Source organism: Panthera onca, chromosome D4, assembly GCF_046562875.1.
Source record: "Panthera onca isolate mPanOnc1 chromosome D4, mPanOnc1 haplotype 2, whole genome shotgun sequence".
NCBI classification, from domain to species: Eukaryota; Metazoa; Chordata; class Mammalia; order Carnivora; family Felidae; genus Panthera; species Panthera onca.
The window spans coordinates 87,969,881-87,993,163 of NC_138351.1; the positions used below are offsets into that span (position 1 = coordinate 87,969,881).

At 44.3% G+C, this 23,283-nt stretch overlaps 2 protein-coding genes across 2 annotated transcripts in view; one reads left to right on the plus strand and one right to left on the minus strand.

The window, feature by feature from the left end:
- Positions 1–1,330: 1,330 nt before the first annotated feature.
- Positions 1,331–4,140, minus strand: DOLK (dolichol kinase). The gene has a single exon (XM_060608405.3). The coding sequence runs from the start codon at positions 3,141–3,143 to the stop codon at positions 1,527–1,529; it is 1,617 nt and encodes a 538-aa protein (XP_060464388.2). The 5' UTR covers positions 3,144–4,140; the 3' UTR covers positions 1,331–1,526.
- Positions 3,514–23,283, plus strand: part of NUP188 (nucleoporin 188) — a 53,838-nt gene continuing 34,068 nt past the window's right edge. Inside the window, exons 1-8 of the mRNA XM_060608404.3 lie at positions 3,514–3,590; positions 13,388–13,442; positions 15,168–15,241; positions 18,051–18,135; positions 20,215–20,295; positions 20,782–20,826; positions 21,815–21,907; positions 22,321–22,440. Coding sequence (XP_060464387.1) covers positions 3,559–3,590; positions 13,388–13,442; positions 15,168–15,241; positions 18,051–18,135; positions 20,215–20,295; positions 20,782–20,826; positions 21,815–21,907; positions 22,321–22,440 — 585 coding nt within the window. The 5' untranslated portion in view covers positions 3,514–3,558. The remainder of the gene's footprint in view (positions 3,591–13,387; positions 13,443–15,167; positions 15,242–18,050; positions 18,136–20,214; positions 20,296–20,781; positions 20,827–21,814; positions 21,908–22,320; positions 22,441–23,283) is intronic.

Here is a 23,283-nt window from a genome sequence, read left to right on the forward strand (position 1 = left end):
TTGGCAGGGATCCCCAGCCCTCAGCACAAGCTTGCTACGGCTGTGCTTCTGGCTTCGGGCCTCGGGGGGCCAGAGTTCGCGCGTCTTCCAGCCAGGCCCCTCCCTGTTGGGCTGGGTGAGAAGGGAGAACCTTGTCCAGCCTTGAGCAACTCGCTATGCTATCTTCCCACTGATGGGAACTGTTCACCCACGCGGCAAATGTCCACTGGGTTCCCCCTACGGTGCCAGGCTCTGGTGGCACGCGGGGATGTGGTGGGGAGCCTGGACTCTGCCCTCACAGACAGTAAGCATGCGGTGTGGGCCCCACAGCAGAGCCCCAAGTAGAACTCTCGGTAACCCCCGCCAGTCCCCGGTCTCTCGTTTCTTACCAAGAGAAGAAACACAGGTTTGGACGTGACTGGAGTGTGGGAGGGTCTCAGGGGGGCCCCTCTGATAAGGACCATGGGCCGTCCAACCCGTCCTTCGTCAGCAACGCTCAGCCAGGCAGCAGAGGCTGTGAGGCAAGGGTGGAGCAGGCTGAAACAGGAAGTCAGCCCCGGCCCGACACTCTTCCTCCAGCCCTTCCGGGCCTGCTACGAGACGATCTCACCTCTCGCCTTCGGCGCTTCCTAGACCCAAGTGAAGAAAGCGCATGTGCTTGGCTACTTCCTCTTGGCTTCTCCTCCAAATGTAGGCAGGGGACTAAGGTCACTCTGGTCTCCAAGCACAGCCCATAAAACCTCTTGGCTTGCCTGCTGTTTTGCTGGGACGAGGACTGGCCTTGGGTAACAATGACACTTTCCCTTACTGTTTGTTCATTATGGACGGGCTGTGGGCTTGATCCTCCACACATCTCTCCTCACGGCACCCCGTGAGGTGCAGGCTCTTCCTATTGCCACCTGGCAGGCAGGAGCACTGAGGCCCAAAGTGGGTAAAATGGTGTAGCCAAGGACCCTGACCAGATTAGTTTGACTCCAGAACCTGAAGTGGTAACCTTTACACTCTACAGCGTTCAGCATCCAGGATCACCAGGTGAGGTAGGGCAGGCGGGGTGGGGGGGGGGGCACACACAAGTTCTTTGTGTTGTTGTGCTATCCTTTAAGACTTGTTTTCTGGGGCGCCTGGGTGGCTCAGTCGGTTAAGCGTCCGACTTTGACTCAGGTCATGATCTCACTGTTGGTGGGTTCGAGCCCCGTGTCGAGCTCTGTGCTGACAGCTCGGAGCCTGGAACCTGCTTCAGATTGTGTCTCCCTCTCTCTCTCTGCTCCTCCCCTGCTTGTGCTGTCTCTTTCTCTCTCAAAAATAAACAAACATTAAAAAACAAAAAAGAGTCGTTTTCTTAAAAAAAAAAAAAAAAAAAAGACTTTCTTTTTAAATACCAGCAAAACTAAAACCAGGAGAGCTTTGACTTTTATTTTGAATCTGAATGAACTGAAAAATCCAATGTGCTTCTCACCCCTTGGCTCTTCGTGCCCAAGTGGCTGGCTGCTGTGGGGACCCCTCACCCTCCCCATGTCCCTGTTTCCTCCATCACTGCTGCGCAGCAGCTAGGCCATCAGCAGTATTAGCAAGTAGAGAGGCAACAGGAGATTGTCTATCTGCGTCGTGTATGCTTCCAGGAGGGACACGATGCTGATAGAGCCCAAAATCCAAGCATAGCTGTAGTTTAGGTCCACTCCACTGTCAAAGATTAAGATCAGAGCTACAGAAATGATCTGCGCAAATATAGAGGTCACGGTCCCCTCAAAAGTCTTTTTGGTTCCAGGCCAGTGGATTTCCCCCATGGTGCTGCCGAAGATGGAGGCCGCAGTGTCGCCCACACCCACAGCCAAGACCCCTGCGTAGGGAACCAGGGCCCTTGCTCCCCCCAAGCTACCCTTCTGTGTGCAGGGTCTGGGGACCAGCCAAATGGGAAGAGACATGCCCAGGAGCAGGTAGATATGTGTCAGGATGAGTGGTCCACTGTCTCGTTCATCCAGGAAAAGGGACAGGAGGCTCCTCAGGGTGTGGCCCAGGGGCTTGATGCGGAAATAGCGCACGTACTCCAGGAAGATGAAGACTGCCAGACAGATAGTGGCAGCTACGTAGAGCAGTGTCCGGTCAAAGAGGATACCTGGGATGTAGGTGGCCACCACGATGAAGTGGAAATACTTCCGGGCAATGGTGGGGGCCTGGTGCTTCTTGGACTCAGAGGACGACCGCTTGGCATTCTGGTAAAATACCACCAGGCAGGCTAAGGTGGCCAGCAGAGACCAGTAGACTAGGAGGTAGATGCGGGTCTCTGTTTGGAAGAGGAATTGAAGAAGCCAGAGCAGGGGGTTCTTGCGGATGAGCCGGTGCAGCCAGGGCAGGACCACACCAAGGCCCAGCACACAGGTCATGAGGTGGAAGAAGACGGAGGAAGCCCAGGTACCTGAGTCCATGAAGACAAAGAGAGTGCTGAAGAAGATGCCCATAAGCACCATGCCTACCACCACCACCAGCAGGAAGAAATCCACTGGGTCACCCTGGCTTTCCACCACAGTCAGAGAGCGTTTGATGAGCTGGTTGAGCATGAAGCTGATGCCGCCCAATACCAGCAGTGCCTCCCCGGGGGTAAAGCAGCGGGGCAGCAGGTACAGAAGGATCATGTTGAGGTACACGAAGATCAGCAGGACCTCCAAGACCTCTATCACCTCGCCCACACTCAGTGAGTGCTTCATGATGTAAATGATGACACCTCCAGCCAAGCCCGAGATGACACAAGTGTTGGTGGGCACTGGGCGGGTGATGCCCAGCGCCAGTACTGAAGAGAAGAGGGCCACTGCCATGCCAGTGGCTGCCACCACAATTCCAAAGCGCTCAAAGTACGTGTTCCCCACAGACTGGCATCGCTCCTTCATGACCAGTCCGAGTAAAGGCATAACCATCGATGCCGGCAGCAGGCCGCTGTTTGCAGACATTCGGAACTGGAAGACAGCGCTTCCCTGCTGTAGCAGCCGATCCCACTTGTACTGGACGTAGAAGGCCTGCACTGCGAGGGCCACGGCACACCACGAGTATCGGTCCCACACCGCTGCGTGGATGCTGAGCACCACTGCGAACACTACTGCTGCCTCTGCCAGCACCGACCCGCTCAGCGGAGCGCCGGTCCCCGAGGCCGGGGGAGCGTACTCTCGGGTCATGTCTCTAGACCTGGGGCCCCGGGGAAACCGGGGTGACTAGCGACGTCTTGGCTTCTGGGTCCTTCAAGCCCTGCCAGGCCGACAGCGACAGCTTCTCACAGCCAGCACCTTCTCTCTCCGTTCTCCAGCGGCGAGGACGGAAGCTCCACTGGGGGCAGGCCCCTCTCTGAGGCTTGATAATTGGCGCCCAGGCACGTCCCAGTGCCTCCCACTTAGGGCACAGACGCTGCCACTCGGCCGCTTTCTCTACAGCCTCGGGGGCCCTCGCCGCAGGTTCCTCACCTCTCTGGGCGTCGCCATCTTGACCCCGCCCGCCGTCACGTGACGAAGAGCACCGCCCACAGCCCGGCCGGAGGCGGACGGTCACGTGGGCAAGGCGTCTGGGGGCGGGGCTGGGGCGCGCGCGCGCGCGAAGATGGCGGCGGCCGCCGGCGGGCCGTGTGTGAGGTGCGGAGCGGGCCGAGTCGGCGGGGGTGGCTGTGAGGCGCGGGGTCTGAGTCGAGCGGCAGCCGGGCGGGACTTGCGGGCGAGCTGTGGCCGCGGTAGCGGGGCGAAGCCCGGCTAGGTGGACGGGCTCCGAGACCGGGAGGCGGTTACGTCCAGACGGTCCTCGCGCGCGGGGATCTGAGGCGACTTCTCCGAGACGCGGCCGGTGCCTCACCCCCTTCCCTCAGCGCCGGCCTCGCGTCTCCTCACCCAGTCGCTTTCCCTTCCTCCTCTCTCCCCACGGGCGCGTTCCTCGGCTCCCCGCCCCTCCCCCCCCCCGCGCCCCGCGCTTCCTCGTCTGGCGTGACGCTCCCTCGAGGCGCGACGGGGCGCTTCGCGGTCGCCCGGGGGAGTCCCCACCCACCCCCGTGCCCGCCGCAGCCTCGGGTGCCCCGCTCCGGCGACGTTCCCGGGTTCCTCCATGTGCTCGTTACGAGGTCTGTTCCGGGGGTCGCCGAGCCACCTCCCTGCGGTCTCTGCCCTCTTTCTTCCGCGCAGCCTTTCATCCATCCATCCATCCATCCATCCATCCATTCATTTTCTGGTGCCTTGACTCCGCCAGCCGACGGGCCCAAACCCTTGAAGAGGTCCCGGGCACCGTCCTGGACTTTGGGGACGCGAAGATGAAATGTTAGAAAGGAGGAGGCCGTTCTTACTTTGGAAGAGCGCTTGCTTACTAGCGCCAGACCCGGGCCCAGCGCTTCCGAAGCGTCATCTCCTTGGATTCGAGGCCGGGAGGCACCTTGTCTCTTCCAGACGACTCGCGGATCCGAGGAGTGTAGCCGAGGGGTAAAGGGAGGATTCACAGCGAAGGCGGCCCCACTCCGAAGCCTTAACCGGATCGCCACACCTCCAGCTTCCACGTTCCCGCTCCAAGCGTCTTCCGGCCGGCCCTGCCATGCCCCGGCCTAAAATTCAGCATCCCTGTCACTTACTGTGCCCGCACGCTGTCTCCACTTTTTTTTTTTTTTTTTTGGGGGGGGGGGTCTTCTGCACTGCTGTATCCTCGACACCCCGACGAGCATGTACTCGACACTCAGTAAATACTACAAACGTTGCCCATCTTCTCGGATTATCACTTCCTTCCCCTCTCAGCTGTTAGTGAAAATTTTCTTCTTCTTCGGAGCTTTCTTTTTTTGTACATATATATTATTATTACAGTTACTATATCTTCATGATCGTATATTTATTATTACACGTGTAGGTGTAATTATTAGTAGCTTATTCATTTTGAGAGAGAGGGTGCAAATGAGCGAGGGGCAGAGAGAGAGAGAAGCTGGGCTCACCCGAAGCGGGGCTCGAGCTCTCGAACTGTGTGAGATCAGCACCTGAGCCGAAGTCCGATGCTTCACCAGCCGAGCCGCCCGGGAGCCCCTTCGGAGCTCTTCCGTGACTCCTTCGGAACTTTGCGAGGATGAGTTTGCCCTTTCCTCCTTAGCTCTTTGCTCTGGCAGCAGTGGGGTCGCGGCGCCTGCCTTTCCTTTGCTTTATTTCCCAGTCGTCGTGGAGGTTGGGTAGAGTTTAGCTCCTGCCAGGTAAGGCCCCCTCCTCAGGGAACGCGAACAAGGCAAGGAGAGGGTTTGGTCTGCCTGAGAGACGCTTCGGTCGTCCTGGGGAACCTACCAGACTCAGACCTGAAGATGGAAGGAATGACGCTCGGGTTTCTAAGCAGCGCTTCGCCCAGGGCGTGTGTTAAAGTAATCTTTCCCTTTTCTGCTGGAAAGCGCATTACAACAGTTGGACTTGTACTGAGCAGCAGCCTTCTGCTTGAAATGCCTGGAGCTCTGGACTAAGACACAACTTAAATTCTCTTCCTGGTGCCTGCTGACTTGTAAGTGGCCTCAGTCTGCTTTACCCTTTAGGCCTGTTTCTCCAAACGTGAGTCCTTTTGAGAGCAGTATTGAGGTGGCTCTGAAGCCTGTAGGAGAATCTTTGTGTATGTTGATAGGAGCTGGCACTAGCCAAACATAGAGTAATACGCCCCCATCACTGAATGTTTTGGGTTTGGCAGACAGTTTGAATATTGGCATTTGAAGGTATCTCTTGTGTTCATCGGTTAGTGTGTTCGTAAAAGTCTGAGCGGTGTGCGTGTGCTAAGAAAGAAAGCACAGCGACTGTGGTTGGAAAAGCTTGTCCTGGGAAGCTTACATCTCGGTTCACATGACAGGAGTGTACCTCATCTGTGGAGCCCGGGCATCCAGGGACAGTGGCCACTTATTTATTATCGCTGTGGAATATCACTGTGTTTCTCAAAAGAACTATGTCAGAGTAGGTTGGTTGTGTCTCAGTTTTCTACCAAAAGGACTCAGTCGTAGAGGCTCTTCTTCCTAACCTCCTAGTAGCTTTCACCCAGAGGTTTCCAACCACATGGATCTCTCTAGGGAAGATAATTTCCAGTTTCCACGGACTCCAGCTCTTTGAGGAATGGAGTTCTATGTTGTCTGCGAGAACATTGGGCCGAAAGTCAATGAACTTTTTTATTTTTATTTATTTACTTTTTTTATTTTAGAGATGGAGAGAGTGCGAGCAGGGGAGAAGGGCAGAGGGAGAAGTCGAGAATCTTAAGCAGGCCCTGCACTTAGCATGGAGCCTGACATGGGGCTTGATCCCACAACCCTGGGATCATGACCTGAGCCAAAATAAAGAGTCTGATGCTCAACTGACTGAGCCACCCAGGCGCCCCTCAGTACATTTTTAAAACTTTAACTTTGAGGCAAGGTATTTAGTTTCTGTGCTTTGGTTTCTCCTCCAAGTACTTAGCTCAGACTTATTTATTGTGAAAATAAGTGAGAGACACTACAGTACATATTTTGTTTCTTTTTATTATTATTCTCAAGTTAGTTAACATACAGTGTAGTCTTGGCTTCAGGATTTTTTTTTTTTTTTTAACATTTATTTATTTTTGAGAGAGAGAGAGAGAGAGAGAGAGAGAGAGAGCATGCACGGGGGAGGGACAGAGAAAGAGAGACAGGGAGACACAGAATCCGAAGCAGGCTCCAGGCTCTGAGCTGTCAGCATAGAGCCCGATGCGGGGCTTGAACTCACGAACTGTGAGATCATGACCTGAGCCGAAGTGGGACGCTTAACCGACTCAGCCACCCAGATGCCCCAGGAATATTTTGTTTCTTGAAAACATACATAGAAGATGTCTCCCTGAGGCTTTGGATTAGATGTCACGGTTCTGGCCATGGCTGTTGTGTCTTGAGAATTACCTGCTAAACCTTAAGGTTCCAATTTGAGGTGAAGTCTTGCGTTGATTCCTGAATAAATTCCCAGTGATCTCTTCCCTGACTGTTTTCTGTCTTACTTCTGTGGTTATATTCCTTTGTAGTGTCTAATTGTTAGGATCATGCTTTTTGTTACTTTCTACTTTCTCGCTGATTGTATAATGTGTGCTTAACGTCCTTTGTCATTCCCAACGCTAAACTTAATAAGGATCATGAGGGTCTTAGATTCATTTGTATCTTCTTTATTCGTAGGCTGGAAAATGTGTAGGAATCAAGGAACCAGAGACACTTGTTTCCACAAGGATTTCCTTCCTGATAAACTACCGTTTTCTCCTTTATTCTCCTTTCTCTTGGCATGTCTACATATAATTTTGGTTTTCTAATTTTTCTGTTCCACTTAGACTGTAGGCATTGCAGGTCGAGAAGGGACTCCTGTCATTCTTTCTTTGATACTAATTCATGAGCATGTTGTGGGTTTTTTTTTTTTTTTTTTCACCTAAGAATTTATTATTTTATTTTATTTTTTAAAATACTTTATTTTTGAGAGAGAGCGAGCCCGTGTGCACAAGCAGGGGGAGGGGCAGAGAGAGAGGAGTACAGGATCAGAAGCCAGCTCCACGCTGACAGCAGGGGGTCCAGTGTTGGGCTTGAACTCATGAACCTGAGCCAAAGTCTGACACTCAGCTGACTGAGCCACCCAGGCGCCCCTATTTATTATTTTAAATAGGCTCCAAGCCTGCCCATCCTGCCCATCGTGGTGCTTGAACTCATGACCCTGAGACTAAGATTTACATGCTCTACCATCTGAGCCAGCCAGGCACCCCATCAGCATGGTTGTCCACCCCACCCCCCCCCCCAGCATATATTTTTTGAGCCTCTCCTCTGTACCAGAGACTGTGTTAATTAAGGGTATGTGTTGCCATTGTAGAAAAGAAAGCTCCTCCTCAGCCTTTCTTTGCTTGTTGTAGGATGAATCTTGAGTGCAACTTGAAGCAGTGAATGTAATGTAATGATTAAACTCTGGAATTTTGCAAACCTGGGTTCAAGCCGTAGCTCCAAGCCCTGGATCTATTATATGTTAGCTTTGTGACACTAGACAAATTATTTAAGTATTCTTAGGCCTTAATTTCCTGAAGAAATAATGGGGATAATAACAGTATCAGCTTCATAAGTGAGTTGTCAGTAAGTTGTCAATAAGACAGGGTGTTAAATGCTTCATACAGTGTCTGTATACTATAAATGCTTAGTGTTGGCTATTCTTTTTATCAAAAACTCGTATCAGTAGACATTATTATTTTTGACATCTTATTATTTTTTTAATGTTTTTATTTTTGAGAGAGAGTGTGAGCAGGGGAGGGACAGAGAGAGGGAGACAGAGGATCCAAAGTGGGCTGCATGCTGACAGCAGCTAGCCCAATGCAGGGTTTAACTCACCAACCGTGAGATCATGACCTGAGCCGAAGTCCGATGCTCAACAGACTGAGTCACCCAGGCACCCCTATTTTTGACGTAACAAAAGGAATGTGACGTGGTTTTGCCAATTAAAAAAATTTTTTTTGCCAATAAAATTTTAATTTCTAAAGGAACACTTTTTTTTTTTTGAGTAGCAAGTATAAAAGTTACTGCTTTAGTCTAGGACAGTGCTCTCTAATCTTGTTTAGTTAACAGACTCTTCCTCTCCCCCCTTCTCTCCGCCAAAAAAAGGCTAATACTATATATCAAACATAAAAGGCAGATAGGGTCTGTACTGACCGGTCTTTTACCTGCTCCTCTGAAATAAATTGATACCCTAGAGCAGTGGTGATTTAGGAATTCATTTGTGTGGTCATTTTAAAATGTAGATTTCCCATGCCTGTCCTTTGAGAAACAGTAGCGCTACGTTGTGAGCAGGATTCTGTGGTACTGCTGTGTTGTTCCCAGGTGATTTTGTTGTATGTGATCTGAGTATCAAGTACAAGTTGAGAAATACTCTTACGAGACATATTATTTAAAAAAAAAAAAAAAAAGGCGGGGCTCCTGGATAGCTCTGTTGTTTAAGCTTCTGACTCTTAATTTCTGCTCAGGTTATGATCCCACAGTCATGAGGTCATGAGGGCTCTTATCTGGGAGTGGAACTTGCTTAAGATTCTCTGTCTGTCTGTCTGTCTCTCTCAGAAAAAAAAAAGAGGGGTGCCTGACTGGCTCAGTTGTTATAACATGTGACTCTTGATCTCCAGGTTGTGAATTTGAGCCCCATGTTGGGTGTAGAGATTACTTAAAAATAAAATCTTTTTTTTTTTTTTTTTTTTTAAAGCAAAAACTACAGATTTTGGTGTAACCAAAACCCCCAGCTTGACTTTGACAAAACAAGGAATTCTAGGCCCTGGCAGCAGGGCTTCATAGTGTGGGCACTACATAGTGTGGGCAGTGGTCTTTGGAGTTTCTTCTGGGAATCACTGCTACCTCTCTAGCTAGGGACCTAAGTTCTGAAAGCAAATGTGGATAAATGAAAGCTCAGTGATGCCCAGGCTTTTTGAAATTGGAAGATGAATGATCAAGAGTGATTTGATTTATTAGCTCAGGCATACAAATGCCTTCAATTAATGATAAATTTCTTTCCGTTAATTTTGATGTACTGTCAGCCCTATTGTTAGCTATGTGTTATATAGTAGGTATCTAATCCATTCTGTGTAAATCAGAAGGTATCCTATGTAAAGTTCAAGTGTATGCTGTTTTTTGATTTTTGAGAGAGAAGGGGGGAGGGGCAGAGGAAAAGGGAGAGAGAATCTTTTTTTTTTTTTTAATTTTATTTTGAGAAAGAGAGAGAGAGAGATAGCACCTGTGTGTGGGGGAGGAGCAGCGAGAGAAGGAGAGAGAGAGAATCCCAAGCGCTTTCAGTGCGGAGCCCAACAAACACATGAATCTCGAGATGATGACCTGAGCCGAAACCAAGAGTTGGTTACTTAACTGACTGGGCACCCAGGTGCCCCTACTCAGACCTTTAATTTTTTTTTTTTTTAATGTTTATTTATTTTTGAGAGAGAGACAGAGCGTGAGTGGGGGAAGAACAGAGAGAGAGGGAGACACAGAATCGGAAGCAGGAAGCAGGCTCCAGGCTTTGAGCTGTCAGCACAGAGCCCGATGCAGGGCTTGAACTCACGAACCGCGAGATCATGACCTGAGCTGAAGTCGGATGCTTACCGACTGAGCCACCCAGGCGCCTCAGACCTTTAATTTTTTTATTTCTTTTTTAAATTTTATTTATTTTGACAGAGAGAGAGAGAGAGAGAGAGAGGGAGAGAGAATGAATCCCAAGCAGGCTCCGCACTGCCAATACAGAGCCAGATGTGGGACTGGAACCCATGAACTGTGAGATCGTGACCTGATCCAAAGCCAGTTTTTGAATAGTGAATGCTGTAATGCTGTTTTGTCATCAGATAAATGATTACTGATTCGACAGTGCAGCTCTGGGAGTTGGTGTCTATTCAGCAGAACTGAAGTTTTCTTACAAGCATTAACCCTTAGAAAGGAGATTTATAATTTTAGGTTTTAAACCTCTTTGATGGGAAAATCCTGAAAGACAATTTTTTTAAAAGATTTTATTTTTAAGTAATCTACACCCAACATAGGGCTTGAACTCACCACCCTGAGATCAAGAGTGCACACTCCACTGACTGAGCCAGCTCAGCCAAAACTGAGACAATTTTTTTTAAATTTTATTTATTTATTTATTCATTTATTTTAGAGAGAGAATGAACAGGGAGAGGGAGAGAGAATCTTAAGCAGGCTCCACCCTTATTGTCGACTGTGATGCGGGCCTTGATCCCATGACCCTGGAATCATGACCTGAGCCAAAATCAGAGTCGAAGGCTCAACTGTTTAAGCCACCCAGGCACCCCTTATGTATGTATGTATGTATTTATTCATTCATTCATTCATTTTTATTGTTTAACATTTATTATTTTAGAGAGAGTGAGATTGAATGGGGGAAGAGCAGAGAGAGAGCAAGAAAGAGAATCCCAAGCAGACCCCGCACTGCCAGCCTGGAGCCTGACACGGAGTTTGAACTCATGAACTCATGAACCATAAGGTCATAACCTGAGCTGATATCAAGAGTCGGATGCTTGGGGCACCTGGGTGGCTCAGTCAGTTGATCAGCCGACCTTGGCTCAGGTCATGATCTCGTGGTTCTTGAGTTTGAGCCCCAAGTTAGGCTCTGTGCTAGCAGCTTAGAACCTGGAGCCTGCTTCGGATTCTGCGTCTTCCTCTCTCTCTGCCCCTCCTCCGCTTGTGCTCTGTCTCTCTCTCAAAAATAAACATTTAAAAAAAAGAGTTGGAAGCTTAACCGACTGAGCCACCCAGGCGCCCCTTATTTACTTTTAAGAGAGAGAGAGAGTGCGAGTAAGGGAGAGGCAGAAAAAAGAGGGAGAGAGAGAGAGAGAGAGAGAATCCCAAGCAGGCTCCGCACTGTCAGCATGGAGTCTAATGTGAAACTTCATTCTATGAACCATGAAATCATGACCTGAACTGAAATCAAAAGTCAGGTGTTTAACTGACTGAGCCACCCAGGTGCCCCTCCTTAAATAAAATCTTAAAAAAAAAAAGAGGAAACAGCAAAACTAAAAGGCACCTGACGGAATGGGAGAAGATATTTGCAAACAACATATCAGATAGAGGGTTAGTATCCAAAATCTATAAAGAACTTACCAAACTCAACACCCAAAAAACAATCCAGTGAAGAAATGGACAAAAGACATGAATAGACACTTCTCCAAAGAAGACATCCAGGTGGCCAACTGACACATGAAAAAATGCTCAACATCACTCATCATCAGGGAAATAGAAATCAAAACAAAACCACAATGAGATACCACCTGACATCTGTCAGAATGGCTAACATGAACAACTCAGGCAACAACAGATGTTGGCGAGGATGCGGAGAAAGAGGCTCTCTTTTGCCCTGCTGGTGGGAATGCAAACTGGGGCAGCCATTCCGGAAAACAGTATGGAGGTTCTTCAAAAAAATTAAAAATAGAACTACCCTGTGACCCACCAGTTACACTATTAGGTATTTATCCAAGGGATACAGGTATGCTGTTTCGAAGGGGCACATGCACCCCATGTTTATAGCAGCACTATCAACAATAGCCAAAGTATGGAAGAGCCCAAGTGTCCATCGATAGATGAATGGATAAAGAAGACGTGGTGTGTGTGTATATGCGTATCCAGTGGAGTATTATTCAGCAATCAAAAAGAATGAAATCTTGCCATTTGCAACTACGTGGATGAAACTAGAGAGTATTATGCTAAGTGACCTTAGTCAGAGAAAGACAAATACCGTATGACTTCACTTGTATGAGGACTTTAAGATACAAAACAGATGAACATAAGGGAAGGGAGGCAAAAACAAAAACAGGGAGGGGAACAAAACATAAGAGTCTCTTAAATATGGAGAACAAACTGAAGGTTACTGGAGGGATTGTGGGAGGGGGGAGGGGCTAAATGGGTAAGCGGCATTAAGGAAATATATTCCTGAAATCCTTGTTGCACTATATACTAACTAACTTGGATGTAAATTTAAAAAATTAATAAAATGGTAAAAAAGAAAAATTCTGGAAGTCATGGGCGGCTTGAAATATAGTCCTTTTTTATTTTTTATTAAAAAATTTTTTTTAATGTTTATTTTTGGGAAAGAGAGAGCACGAGTAAGCTTGGGGGAGGGCAGAGATAGAGGTAGACAGAGTCAGAACCAGGCACCAGGTTCTGAGCTGTCAGCACAGAGCCTGATGCAGGGCTTGAACTCACAAACTGTGACATCATGACCTGAGCCGAAGTTAGACACTTAACTGACTGAGCTACGTAGGCGCCACGATATACTCCTTTTCTAGATTCTCCTTATTTGTCACTACATTTTAATGAGAGGGGAGGAGGTAGAAATAAAATGCTGCATTGAGGCGGTGCCTTAGCATAGAAGATGTAAGATAATTCACTAATTTTTATATTTCATTAATTCTAAAACATACATTTTTGCATACTTTAATACCTCTGAAATTGCAATGCATTTTATTATTGATAGAACATAAATAATTATCCTTCAATTAATGGCATCTTAAATGCATTGAAATGTGGTGGCCATTCTCATTTTTAATAGTACCTGCTTGGTTTAGGTTATATGTTAGTTTCTTAATTTCTACTTTGAACATCAAACTTATAAGAAAAATAGAATAGGATTAATGTCTAGAATTTCATCAAATTGCTTTATACATTGAATTTCCTGATTTCAGAGAATAGGTGAGATACTGTGAGACAGCTTAGTCAAATTTGTGTTCTCTGAAAGTGCAGGGGCACCTGGGTGGCTTACTCAGGTGAGCATTCGACTTCGGCTCAGGTCATGATTTCACAGTTTGTGAGTTAGAGCTCTGTGTCAGGTTCACTGCTGTCAGCTCAGCCCACTTTAGATCCTCTGTCCTCCCCTTCCCCCCCCCCCCCCATAAATAAAACATTTAAAAAAATGAAAGTGCAAAATTACCTCTGCTTTCTGTCATTTTTCAGGAGCAGCAGGGAACTGTGGACAATTCTGCTTGGAAGGTCAGCTCTGAGAGAGCTGGTAAGTGCTGGTATTCTTGAGTGGATTCTGTAGTTTTTGTATAGCTTAAATTACAAAGAGCCCCTGAAATAGCCTTCTCTTTGAAGGAGGAAGTAAACACATTTTTTTCATTCCTGTATCTTTGTAAACCTTATGCATTCCCTGCTTCTCTGTGCTGAAATGTGTGTTTTATAGCCTATCTGCTGAAGTTTTCTAAATCTCTACCTTTCTTTGTCCTTTAGTGATTCCTTACCTGAAAAGATACCAGTGCTGCTTGGCTGGCTGCTCAGGGTTGGAGTACAAATGCCTTTCTGCTACTTCAGGGCTAAGGAAGATTCTCAGGCTTTTTCTCTGTCTCATACTTTCCTTGCCTTTTTTTCCTTTTCCATGTAGCTAGCTCCTTAGGTCACAGAGGCTATGGTATCTAGGATATTTCCAAGTATATAATCAGTAAAGCACAGTTCTTCGTGTTAATCCTTGAGTGGCCTTAACTTGTGAGGGTAAAGCATTAAGATGATATTTAATTATCACTGTTGTTATTGTGGTAATTAACATAATGAATATCACACCTTTTTTTGAGCCTTAACATTTTTTTTTTTTTTTTAAGTAGGCTCCGTGTCCAATGTGGGGCTTGAACTCATGACCTTGACATCAAGAGTCATGGGGCACCTGGGTGGTTCAGTCATTTGAATGTCTGACTTTAGTTTTGGCTCTGGTCATGATCTCACAATTTGTGGGTTTGGGCCCTGCATTGGGCTCTGTGCTGACAGTGTGGAGCCTCCTTGGATTCTCTCTCTCCCTCTCTCTCTGCTACTCCCCTGCTCTCTCTGTCTCTCAAAATAAATAAACAAACTTAGAAAAAGAGTCACATGCTCTACTGTCTGAGCCAGCCTGGCACCTCTAGAGCCTTAACATTAAAAAAAAAAAAAATTTTTTTTAGCGTTTATTTATTTTTGAGAAAGAGACAGAGTACGAGCTGGAGAGGGGCAGAGAGAGAGGGGGACACAGAATTTGAAGCAGGCTCCAGGCTCCGAGCTGTCAGCACAGAGCCAGATGTGGGGCTCGAACTCAAGAACCGTGAGATCATGACCTGAGGTGAAGTCAGACGCTTAATCATCTGAGCCATCCAGGCAGCCCTAGAGCTTTAACATTTTGATATGCTTTCATCTGATAATTCTACTTCTAGGAACATATCTTACAAGAAAGAAATCCTGAAAAAATTTTTGTATACAAAGCTCTTTACCATAGCATTATATATATTAATAAGTAATCACAGCTTAAGTATATCTAACGTTAGAGACATGGTAAATAAATTATTAGCTAACTACTTGATAAAATATCATGCAACCACTAGAAAGGACATTAAAAAAATTTTCTTTAATGTTTATTTATTTTTATAAGAGAGAGCATGAGCAGGGGAGAGGCAGAGAGAGGGAGACACACAATCTGAAACAGGCCCCAGGCTCTGAGCTATAAGCACAGAGTTCGATGTGAGGCTTGAACTCATGAACCGTGAGATCATGACCTGAGCCGAAGTCAGACGCTTAACCGACTGAGCCACCCAGGCACCCCAGAAAGCTAGTTTATCAAGATTTTCATAATAAGATTAAATCATTGTTAGAATGTTAAGCAAGGGGAAGGAGGCTACATAATTCTCTATCCAAAATGATTTCAGCTGTGGGGAGAAACATATTAAAAAGATCAGGAATGTGTAAATCCCTGTATAATTTCTTTGTTCTTTTCCAGAATCAGATTGAGGCAGAACTGAATAAACATTGGCAGCGGCTCTTAGAGGGGCTGTCCTACTATAAACCTCCCAGGTATGGCTATTCCATGCGTCTGGTTAGAGTAATTCCACTGAGGAAGCTGGGGTAGAGAAACTCTTCCTGTACGATTTGGTGATGCTGCTGGGTTAGGTAGATTACAGAGAATACAAATCGGTTACCAGTGGAAAAGAGTCAGGCACATTTGTACTGTCTATTGAAAGGGAAATTCCTTTTAGAAATACAACCTTGCTGAATGCAGTTATATAAGCCTAGTGCCTAGGGCTAGAGAGTCATTAACTCATCAGTGAGTAGTTCTAATATTTATCTCATTCCGCCATGTTTGTGTGAAGTATTGTCAGCACCAAGTGCCGGGATAGGGCAGTGGACAGTGACAGTAGTAGCTGACCACTTAGAATGTTTATTATGTACCAGCTATTACTCTTCGCACTTATCAGAAGTTCTTTAATCCTTATAACAGCTCTTTAAGATAGCTACTGGGTTTTTTTTGTTTTTTTTTTAATTTTTTTTTTTTTTTCAACGTTTTTTATTTATTTTTGGGACAGAGAGAGACAGAGCATGAACGGGGGAGGGGCAGAGAGAGAGGGAGACACAGAATCGGAAACAGGCTCCAGGCTCCGAGCCATCAGCCCAGAGCCTGACGCGGGGCTCGAACTCACGGACCGCGAGATCGTGACCTGGCTGAAGTCGGACGCTTAACCGACTGCGCCACCCAGGCGCCCCAAGATAGCTACTGTTTTTATTCTTTGCTTGAATATATAGATTTTTTTTTCCTCTGGGCAATGAAAAACAACAGCAATCAAATATAAATTAGTTTTAAAAGAGAGTACACCTTGTAGGACTAGACTCTTGTACCTTAATTCCTAGTCCAGATTGCATTCTGTTATGCGTCGTAATTCACCCTCATTTCCTTTCTACTTCTGAACATCTGATTTTGTTTTTACATTACTTTCCATCTTCATTTTCTTAGGTTAGTGAAGAACTTTCTTTTTTTGTTGTTGTTCATTACCCCTTCCCCCATACTTATTTGAAGGAACTCCCAGATGTCGTGTTGTTTTATCTGTAACTTCTGTGTGTCTAAAATATATGGACTTAAAAAAAAAGAAGCTAATCACTATATTATCACCTATAGGTACTTTTATTATTATTGTTTCCATTTTACAGATGGGGAAACTGAGGCACAAAGAGGTTAAGTAACTTGCCCAAGGTCACACAGCTAGTAAGTGTAGAACCAGGATTTGAACCTGGCAGTCATACTCCAGTGTCTGTGTTCTTAATCCTCATTCTGTGTTGCCTCTTTCAGAACTTACTGTTTAACCTTATAGTAGCCTTTGTGTTGTGGATTTCCTGTGAAATGTGAGAGTCTATAAAAAAATCAAATCCGACAACAACATGCTTGTAGTTCACGGAATGGACATTTGTGGCATTACTTTCTTTTTTTAAAGACAAAAGTTTCTTTGTCAGTAGCATGAGATTTGAGGTCTGACAGACTTTTTTTTTTTTTAAACGTCAGCCTTTATTTGAATTTAACTTTTTTTTTTCCTTTAATGTCTTTTTTCTGTTCTAGGATCCAATTCAGGATCCCACGTTGCATTTAGTTGTCATGTCTCCTTAGCTCTTAGATGTGACAGCATCTCAGTCGTTCCTTAATTTTCATCATCTTGAATAGTTTTGAGGAGGACTGGTCAAGTATTTTGTAGAATGTCCTCAATTTGGATTTGTCTCATGTTTTTCTCATTATTAGATTGGAGTTGTGGGTTTTTGGGAAGAATGCACAGAAATGAAGTACCATTCTTATCATAACAGAGGATGTGGTAATCCACATGAAATCACTGGTGATGGTGATCTTGCTCATTTGGGCAAGGTAGTATTTGCCAAGTTTCTCTTCCGTCAAGTCATTGTTTTTCCTTTCCCTACTCTGTTTTAGAAGTGGGTCACTAAGCATAGCCCACTGTCTAGCTGGGGGTATAGTGGAATTAAATTCTACTTCCCGAAGGGAGTAGCATCTATATGTAGTATTTGGACTTCTTCTCTAAGGAAGATTTTTTCCTTCTCTGTATTAATTTATTTATTTACATGGGCACATGTATATTTATTTTATACTTTGTTTATACTTTGTTTTAGCTTTGGTCACTGCGAGTTCTTTCAGGTTGGCTTCTGTGTAATCTTGACATTTTCCATCCTTTTTTTTCTTTCCTGAATTATTTTCTTATTTTCTGACATTACAAGATGCTCCAGGCTCATCTTTTATTTTCCCCGCCCCAGCTCTAGAGTTAGCTGTTTCTCTAAGGAGTCTTGGTAACTTTTATTAGATAATGGTATGAGAAAAAAAAAAAAGAAAAGATAATGGTATGAGAAACCAAGATCTGGGTGCTGGGTGTGCTCACTGCTACTGGGGTGCTATAGCTTCTAGGCCCTCTCAGCTAGGCAGTATGTATTTGTATACTAACAGACCTGGTTTTAAATTTCACCTTCACTTTTTATTAGCTGTGGGATTTTTGGTAAGTTATTTATTCTTTCTGAGTATTAGTAATTCCACTTGTAAAATGGGGATAGTAATATCTACCTTTCAGGATAGTTGTAAGGATCAAGACAATACAACTTAACATATCCACATTTATTATTATAACTGTAACTTGTAACAGACACTTACTGTATTTATCATTTAGGCATAAGTAGTTCTGTGTTATAAAATGTGTAGAGATGAAGTTGTGGTTGTGTGTGTATTTTGTAGGCACCTAAAGGGCAAGAAAAGGTCTGTTGTAAATATATTTTTAAGCATTTTTGTTTAAAATCCCGAGAGGGTCATTGAGAATGAGGAAATGATTCATTGTTCTTTTCATAGTCCAAATTCAGCTGAAAAAGTGAAAGCTAATAAAGATGTGGCTTCACCATTGAAGGAACTGGGTTTAAGAATCAGCAAGTTTTTGGTGAGTAAAAATTAGCACTGGCTCAGTTTACTACCTGCACTGCAGATGTCCATTGTTTTGTTGTTAGTGATTGTTAATGAAAATTCAGTGTATTTCTGTTTTGGAGATTAAATTGAGCATACTATGTTTCAAATATATTCAAGTTGCAACTCTTCTTGCTAAAAAGCTACAAATTAAGTTGCCAGACCTGTTTGCTATATATATATGTTTACCATATGTGTATATGTTCACTATACACACACGCACACGCACGCGCACACACACATACACACACACACACACACGCATGCACGCACTGGAGTTTTCTTCAGCATGCGTGTGGTGATCCTTAAATTGACTAGATTGTATTTAAATTTTTTTTAATGTTTCTTTTTATTTTTGAGACAGAGAGAGACAGAGCATGAGTGGGGGAGGGGCAGAGAGAGAGGGAGACACAGATCTGAAGCAGGCTCCAGGCTCTGAGCTGTCAGCACAGAGCCTGATGCGGGGTTCAAACTCACGGGCTGTGAGATCATGACCTGAGCTGAAGTCGGTCGCTTAACTGACTGAGCCACCCAGGCACCCTGAGATTGTATTTAAATATGTAGCTGTTTCTTTTTATTTTCTTTCTTTTTTTAATGTTTACTTTTGAGACAGAGAGCATGTGGGGGAGGGGCAGAGAGAAAGAGGGAGACAGAATCTGAACAGGCTGCACGCTGTCAGCACAATGCCAGGGCTCAAACTCACGAACTGTGAGATGGTGACCTGAGCCCAAGTTGAAAGCTCACTTGACTCAGCTACCCAGGCACCCCTCTTTTTTTATTTTGGAAACGCAGATCATGCCTGCTACTGTATTAACTGTTTGGTAGATATGCACAATTGTTTCTGACGTAAATTTGATCGTCATGTAAATTACATGTCAGTCACTGGCTTCTTTTTCTTGTATTTGGAGTAAACTTATCATCTTTTATGAAATCTTTTAAAAGGATTTTTGTTTAGGTATTTTGCCCATAGCACCATTTACAGTGTTTTTCAGTTATGTGTCTTTTACCACTGATTGACAACTTGGCTGCTTAAATATAGTGTTATATTTGAAACATGATTTTTAAAAACCTAGTCTAAAATAGATCAAAACATTAGGTGTGCATTGTTTTACAACCAGTATCTGTAAGCTGAGAAGCAGTACTGATGTGTCTAGTGTCAGGAGGAGTGGTTAAACCTGTTGCGATTTATGCCCACCATTCACACAGCCCTCTACCTGTTTCATCTATTTGTATATTTTCTGAATACTCTTGATACATTTCAAACTAGTAGTGGGCAATCACTGTCTCTTCCCTAGTGTGCTCATTATAATAAATGAGCCATTATAATACTTACAGATATAAAACATGAAGCTCTCAAACACATTCCTCCTTGAGACTGACGGCTTGAGGGAGGAAGTGGAGAGAAGAGAGAGGAAATGAGGTTTCTGTGATTTCTTCACTCTCTTTTCCCTTCCTCTTTTCCTCATCTATCAATCACAGACCTATCTCCGTGCTTGTTGAGTGGCCTGTGCACATTCACGCAGTATTCTGTCACGGAAATCCCTGTCTGGTAACACACCCCCACATTTCAACTTTTTACCAACTTTCACCAAACACTTGGACTATTTCATTTTTGTCAGCTCACCATTGATAACAGAGTATAGGTTATTCTGTCCTTGTGACTAAATAAATAACTAACCAAAATTCTATTGACCTGAAGTAGTTTTCATTGACTGCAAATCAAAGGATGGGGCGGTACCTGGTTGTCGGTCATCTGAGAGGGAGACATATCGTGCCTTTGGAAGCAGGAATGTCTGCCTGTACTTCAGTTTCCACAACTTGCTCCAAAGGAGCAAGGATTTACCATGAACCTGGGCCTCTCTTCTCACCCCGACAGCATGTGCATCAATACCTGAGTTTATTCTGTGTAAAAAAAAAAAAAAAAAAGCTTTTTATTTATTCAAGTTCTAGAGGATATTTGTTCATTCTAGAGGATAAACCTTTAGAACGTTGTGCATCCTTTGTGTGTTTTCTGAGCTGACGTGGCTGTTCCTCACTTACGGCCTCTGTATTCCAGGGTCTTGACGAGGAACAGAGTGTGCAGTTGCTCCAGTGTTACCTTCAAGAGGATTATAGAGGTACTCGGGACTCACTAAAGGTTTGTAGTTATGCCCAGCTGCTTTCTCCTGCCTTTGTCATTTTCCTTGTCGGTGTTAGGTGTTGAAGGGTTTTGGTAGTGGTTCTTTGCAGCGGGTAGGTGGTCAGATGCAGTCATTCTCAGGAAAGACTTTCTAAAGGCTTAAAAAGCGTGTACTTCAACTAAGGTGTGTTGTCAGACTTGGGGGGGGCGGTGCCGGAGAAGTCAAAGACTGACATGTTAATCATAGAGTCTCAGGACATCAGAGCTGAGAACCACCTGGTACGGTATCTCGCCTCTCTAACCCAACATTCTACACATGAGGAAGTGGAGTCGAGGGGAGGGGGCGGGGATTTGAGTACACATTTGGATACGTGTAGGTAAAAAATGCGTCCAGAAATGAATGGGCAGTTATAATCTTGAAGGGTGAGGCGAAGATGCTTATCTTTTTCTTTGTTAATTGAGCTTTGCTTATACGATGGCTTCTTGACTTCTTTTTTCCTTCAGACGGTACTGCAAGACGAGAGGCAGAGCCAGGCCTTAATCCTGAAGGTTAGTAGTAGTCACTGTTTTCATTCTTTGATGTGAAATTGGGTGATGGCTTCTTGACCTTGTTCTCCTGGGCATTGCTGGCTTTTGAGTGTTTTGTTGGGGAAGCATTGAGGCCTCAGTGAAGTAGCTTAGTAACTCACTGTGAAACAAGAGGCTTTTATCCACTGGACCCAGCTGAGACCTTTTCCAAAGGAGATTCTTTGGTTACTGGGGATGAAAACTGGTTCATGCATAGTTTTTCTCTCAGTCTAAATGCAAGAATATTAATTTATATTTTTTTATTCCTTTATCTCCTCCCACCCCCCAAATCAACCTTCACATTGAGGATGTCATATAAAGTGGAATTTGACTGTGACTTCTGAAGTGGTTTCCTATTTTTGGTGTTTATTGAGAATTAAGTACATTAGTAACAAGCAGTTAGGACATATACAAGGGTTATTTTTATATTTGTTTTCATTTATTTGGCCTGTCAGTTACAGCATTGTGTGTTATTTGAAAGCTCTGACAAGTCATGCTAGAAAACTTGTTTATATTTTTATAGAATTTCTTTTATCTTGAGGAACTTGACTTTTATCCTATTTCATGAAGTTCTTTTGCTTTCTTTTGGCCTAACACAAACTTTCCATTTCTGTGATTGCTTGTAGAAGTCAGACTTTTCCATTCATATCTTTTTTTTTTTTTTAGTGTTTATTCATTTTTGAGACAGAGGGAGACAGCATGAGCGGGGGAGGGGCAGAGAGAGAGGGAGACACAGAATCTGAAGCAGGCTCCAGGCTCTGAGCTGCCATCACAGAGCCCGACGCGGGGCTCAAACTCACCAACCACGAGATCATGACCTGAGTGAAGTGGTCGGATGCTTAACCGACTGAGCCACCCAGGCGCCCCTTCCATTCATATCTTTAAGTGATCTTCTTATCAATAAATTTAAAATTGAGTGTCTTCTGTGTAAAGATCAGTAAATGATTTTGCATCTTTGGGTTCTTCCCAGATTGCAGATTATTACTATGAAGAAAGAACCTGTATTCTTCGTTGTGTCTTACACCTTCTCACTTATTTCCAAGATGAAAGACACCCCTATAGGGTAAGCCCATTTAGTCCTCTTGGTTTTTCTTTATCCTATAAAATTCAATACTTTTATTTTTTCATTATTTATTTATTTATTTATTTATTTATTTATTTTCTTAATGCTTATTTATTTTTGAGAGAAACAGAGACAGAGTGTGAGCAGGGGAGGGGCAGAGAGAAAGGGTGACAGAATCTGAAGCAGGCTCCAGGCTCTGAGCTGTCAGCACAGAGCCCGATGTGGAGCTTGAACCCATAAGCCGCGAGATCGTGACCTGAGCTGAAGTCGGACGCTTAACTGACTGAGCCACCAGGCGCCCCTAAAATTCAATACTTTTAAAAAATGTTATATTATTCATATTCGCATTCATTTGAATATTGACCTTTTACTCTAGGTATAAGTTACTCTGAGGGTTTGGTTTTTTTTTTAAGGTTGAATATGCAGACTGTGTTGATAAATTGGAGAAGGAACTAGTCACAAAATACAGACAGCAGTTCGAAGAGCTTTATAAAACTGAAGCACCAACTTGGGAGACACATGGAAACCTCATGGTATGTGGTTACTGGGCCCTCCTGTAACTCTTACAAGAATGGTATACCTTTGTGTATAGAGCTCTAAGTTAAATTATTCATTTATTAACTCATAACATTTATAGATTATCTTTTTTCCAAAAAGTTTAAATATGTCATGGATCAAAATATTGATGACTCTAAGTAATGGTACTTAATTCTGGGCATTTTCACTTGACTTTGTCTATTCAGTTAATTTACTTTCTGTTCTTACCGAAAATCTTCCCTTAGTTGTTAATGGAACTCTAAATTCAAGATTTCATCCTCTTTATTATCATTATCTGTTAAGTATGTGACACTATTTTATCCTAAATCATAAAGCATTTATAAATTAGAACATGATCTTTTTTGTTTTGAAAATAATACATGGTTATTAAAACAACGTAACCAAAACATGGATAGTAACTATTGAAAATATTTAATAGTGGTAAAGGGCCCATTTACAATAGCCATAAAAGCATAAATTTCTCAGGAATAAGCATGCAGCCATCCAAAATCTAACTGAAGAGAACTTTAAAATTCTATAAAGGGTATAAAAAAGGCATAACCGAATGGAGAAATACACTGCATTCTTGAATATAAAGACAGCACCATAAAAGTGTCAGTTTTTCTTATATAAACCTATAATTTTATTTATTTTTAATATTTAAAAATGTTTGTTTTTGAGAGCACACATGAGTGGGGGAGGGGCAGAGACAGAGAGGGAGACACAGAATCTGAAGCAGGCTCCAGGCTCTGAGCTGTCAGCACGGAGTCCGACATGGGGCTTGAACTCATGAGCTGTGAGATCATGACCTGAGCTGATGTCGGACGCTTAACCGACTG

Excerpts from the sequence above, each read along its gene's own strand:
- DOLK (XM_060608405.3), bottom strand. The coding sequence starts at position 3,143 with ATGACCCGAGAGTACGCTCCCCCGGCCTCGGGGACCGGCGCTCCGCTG.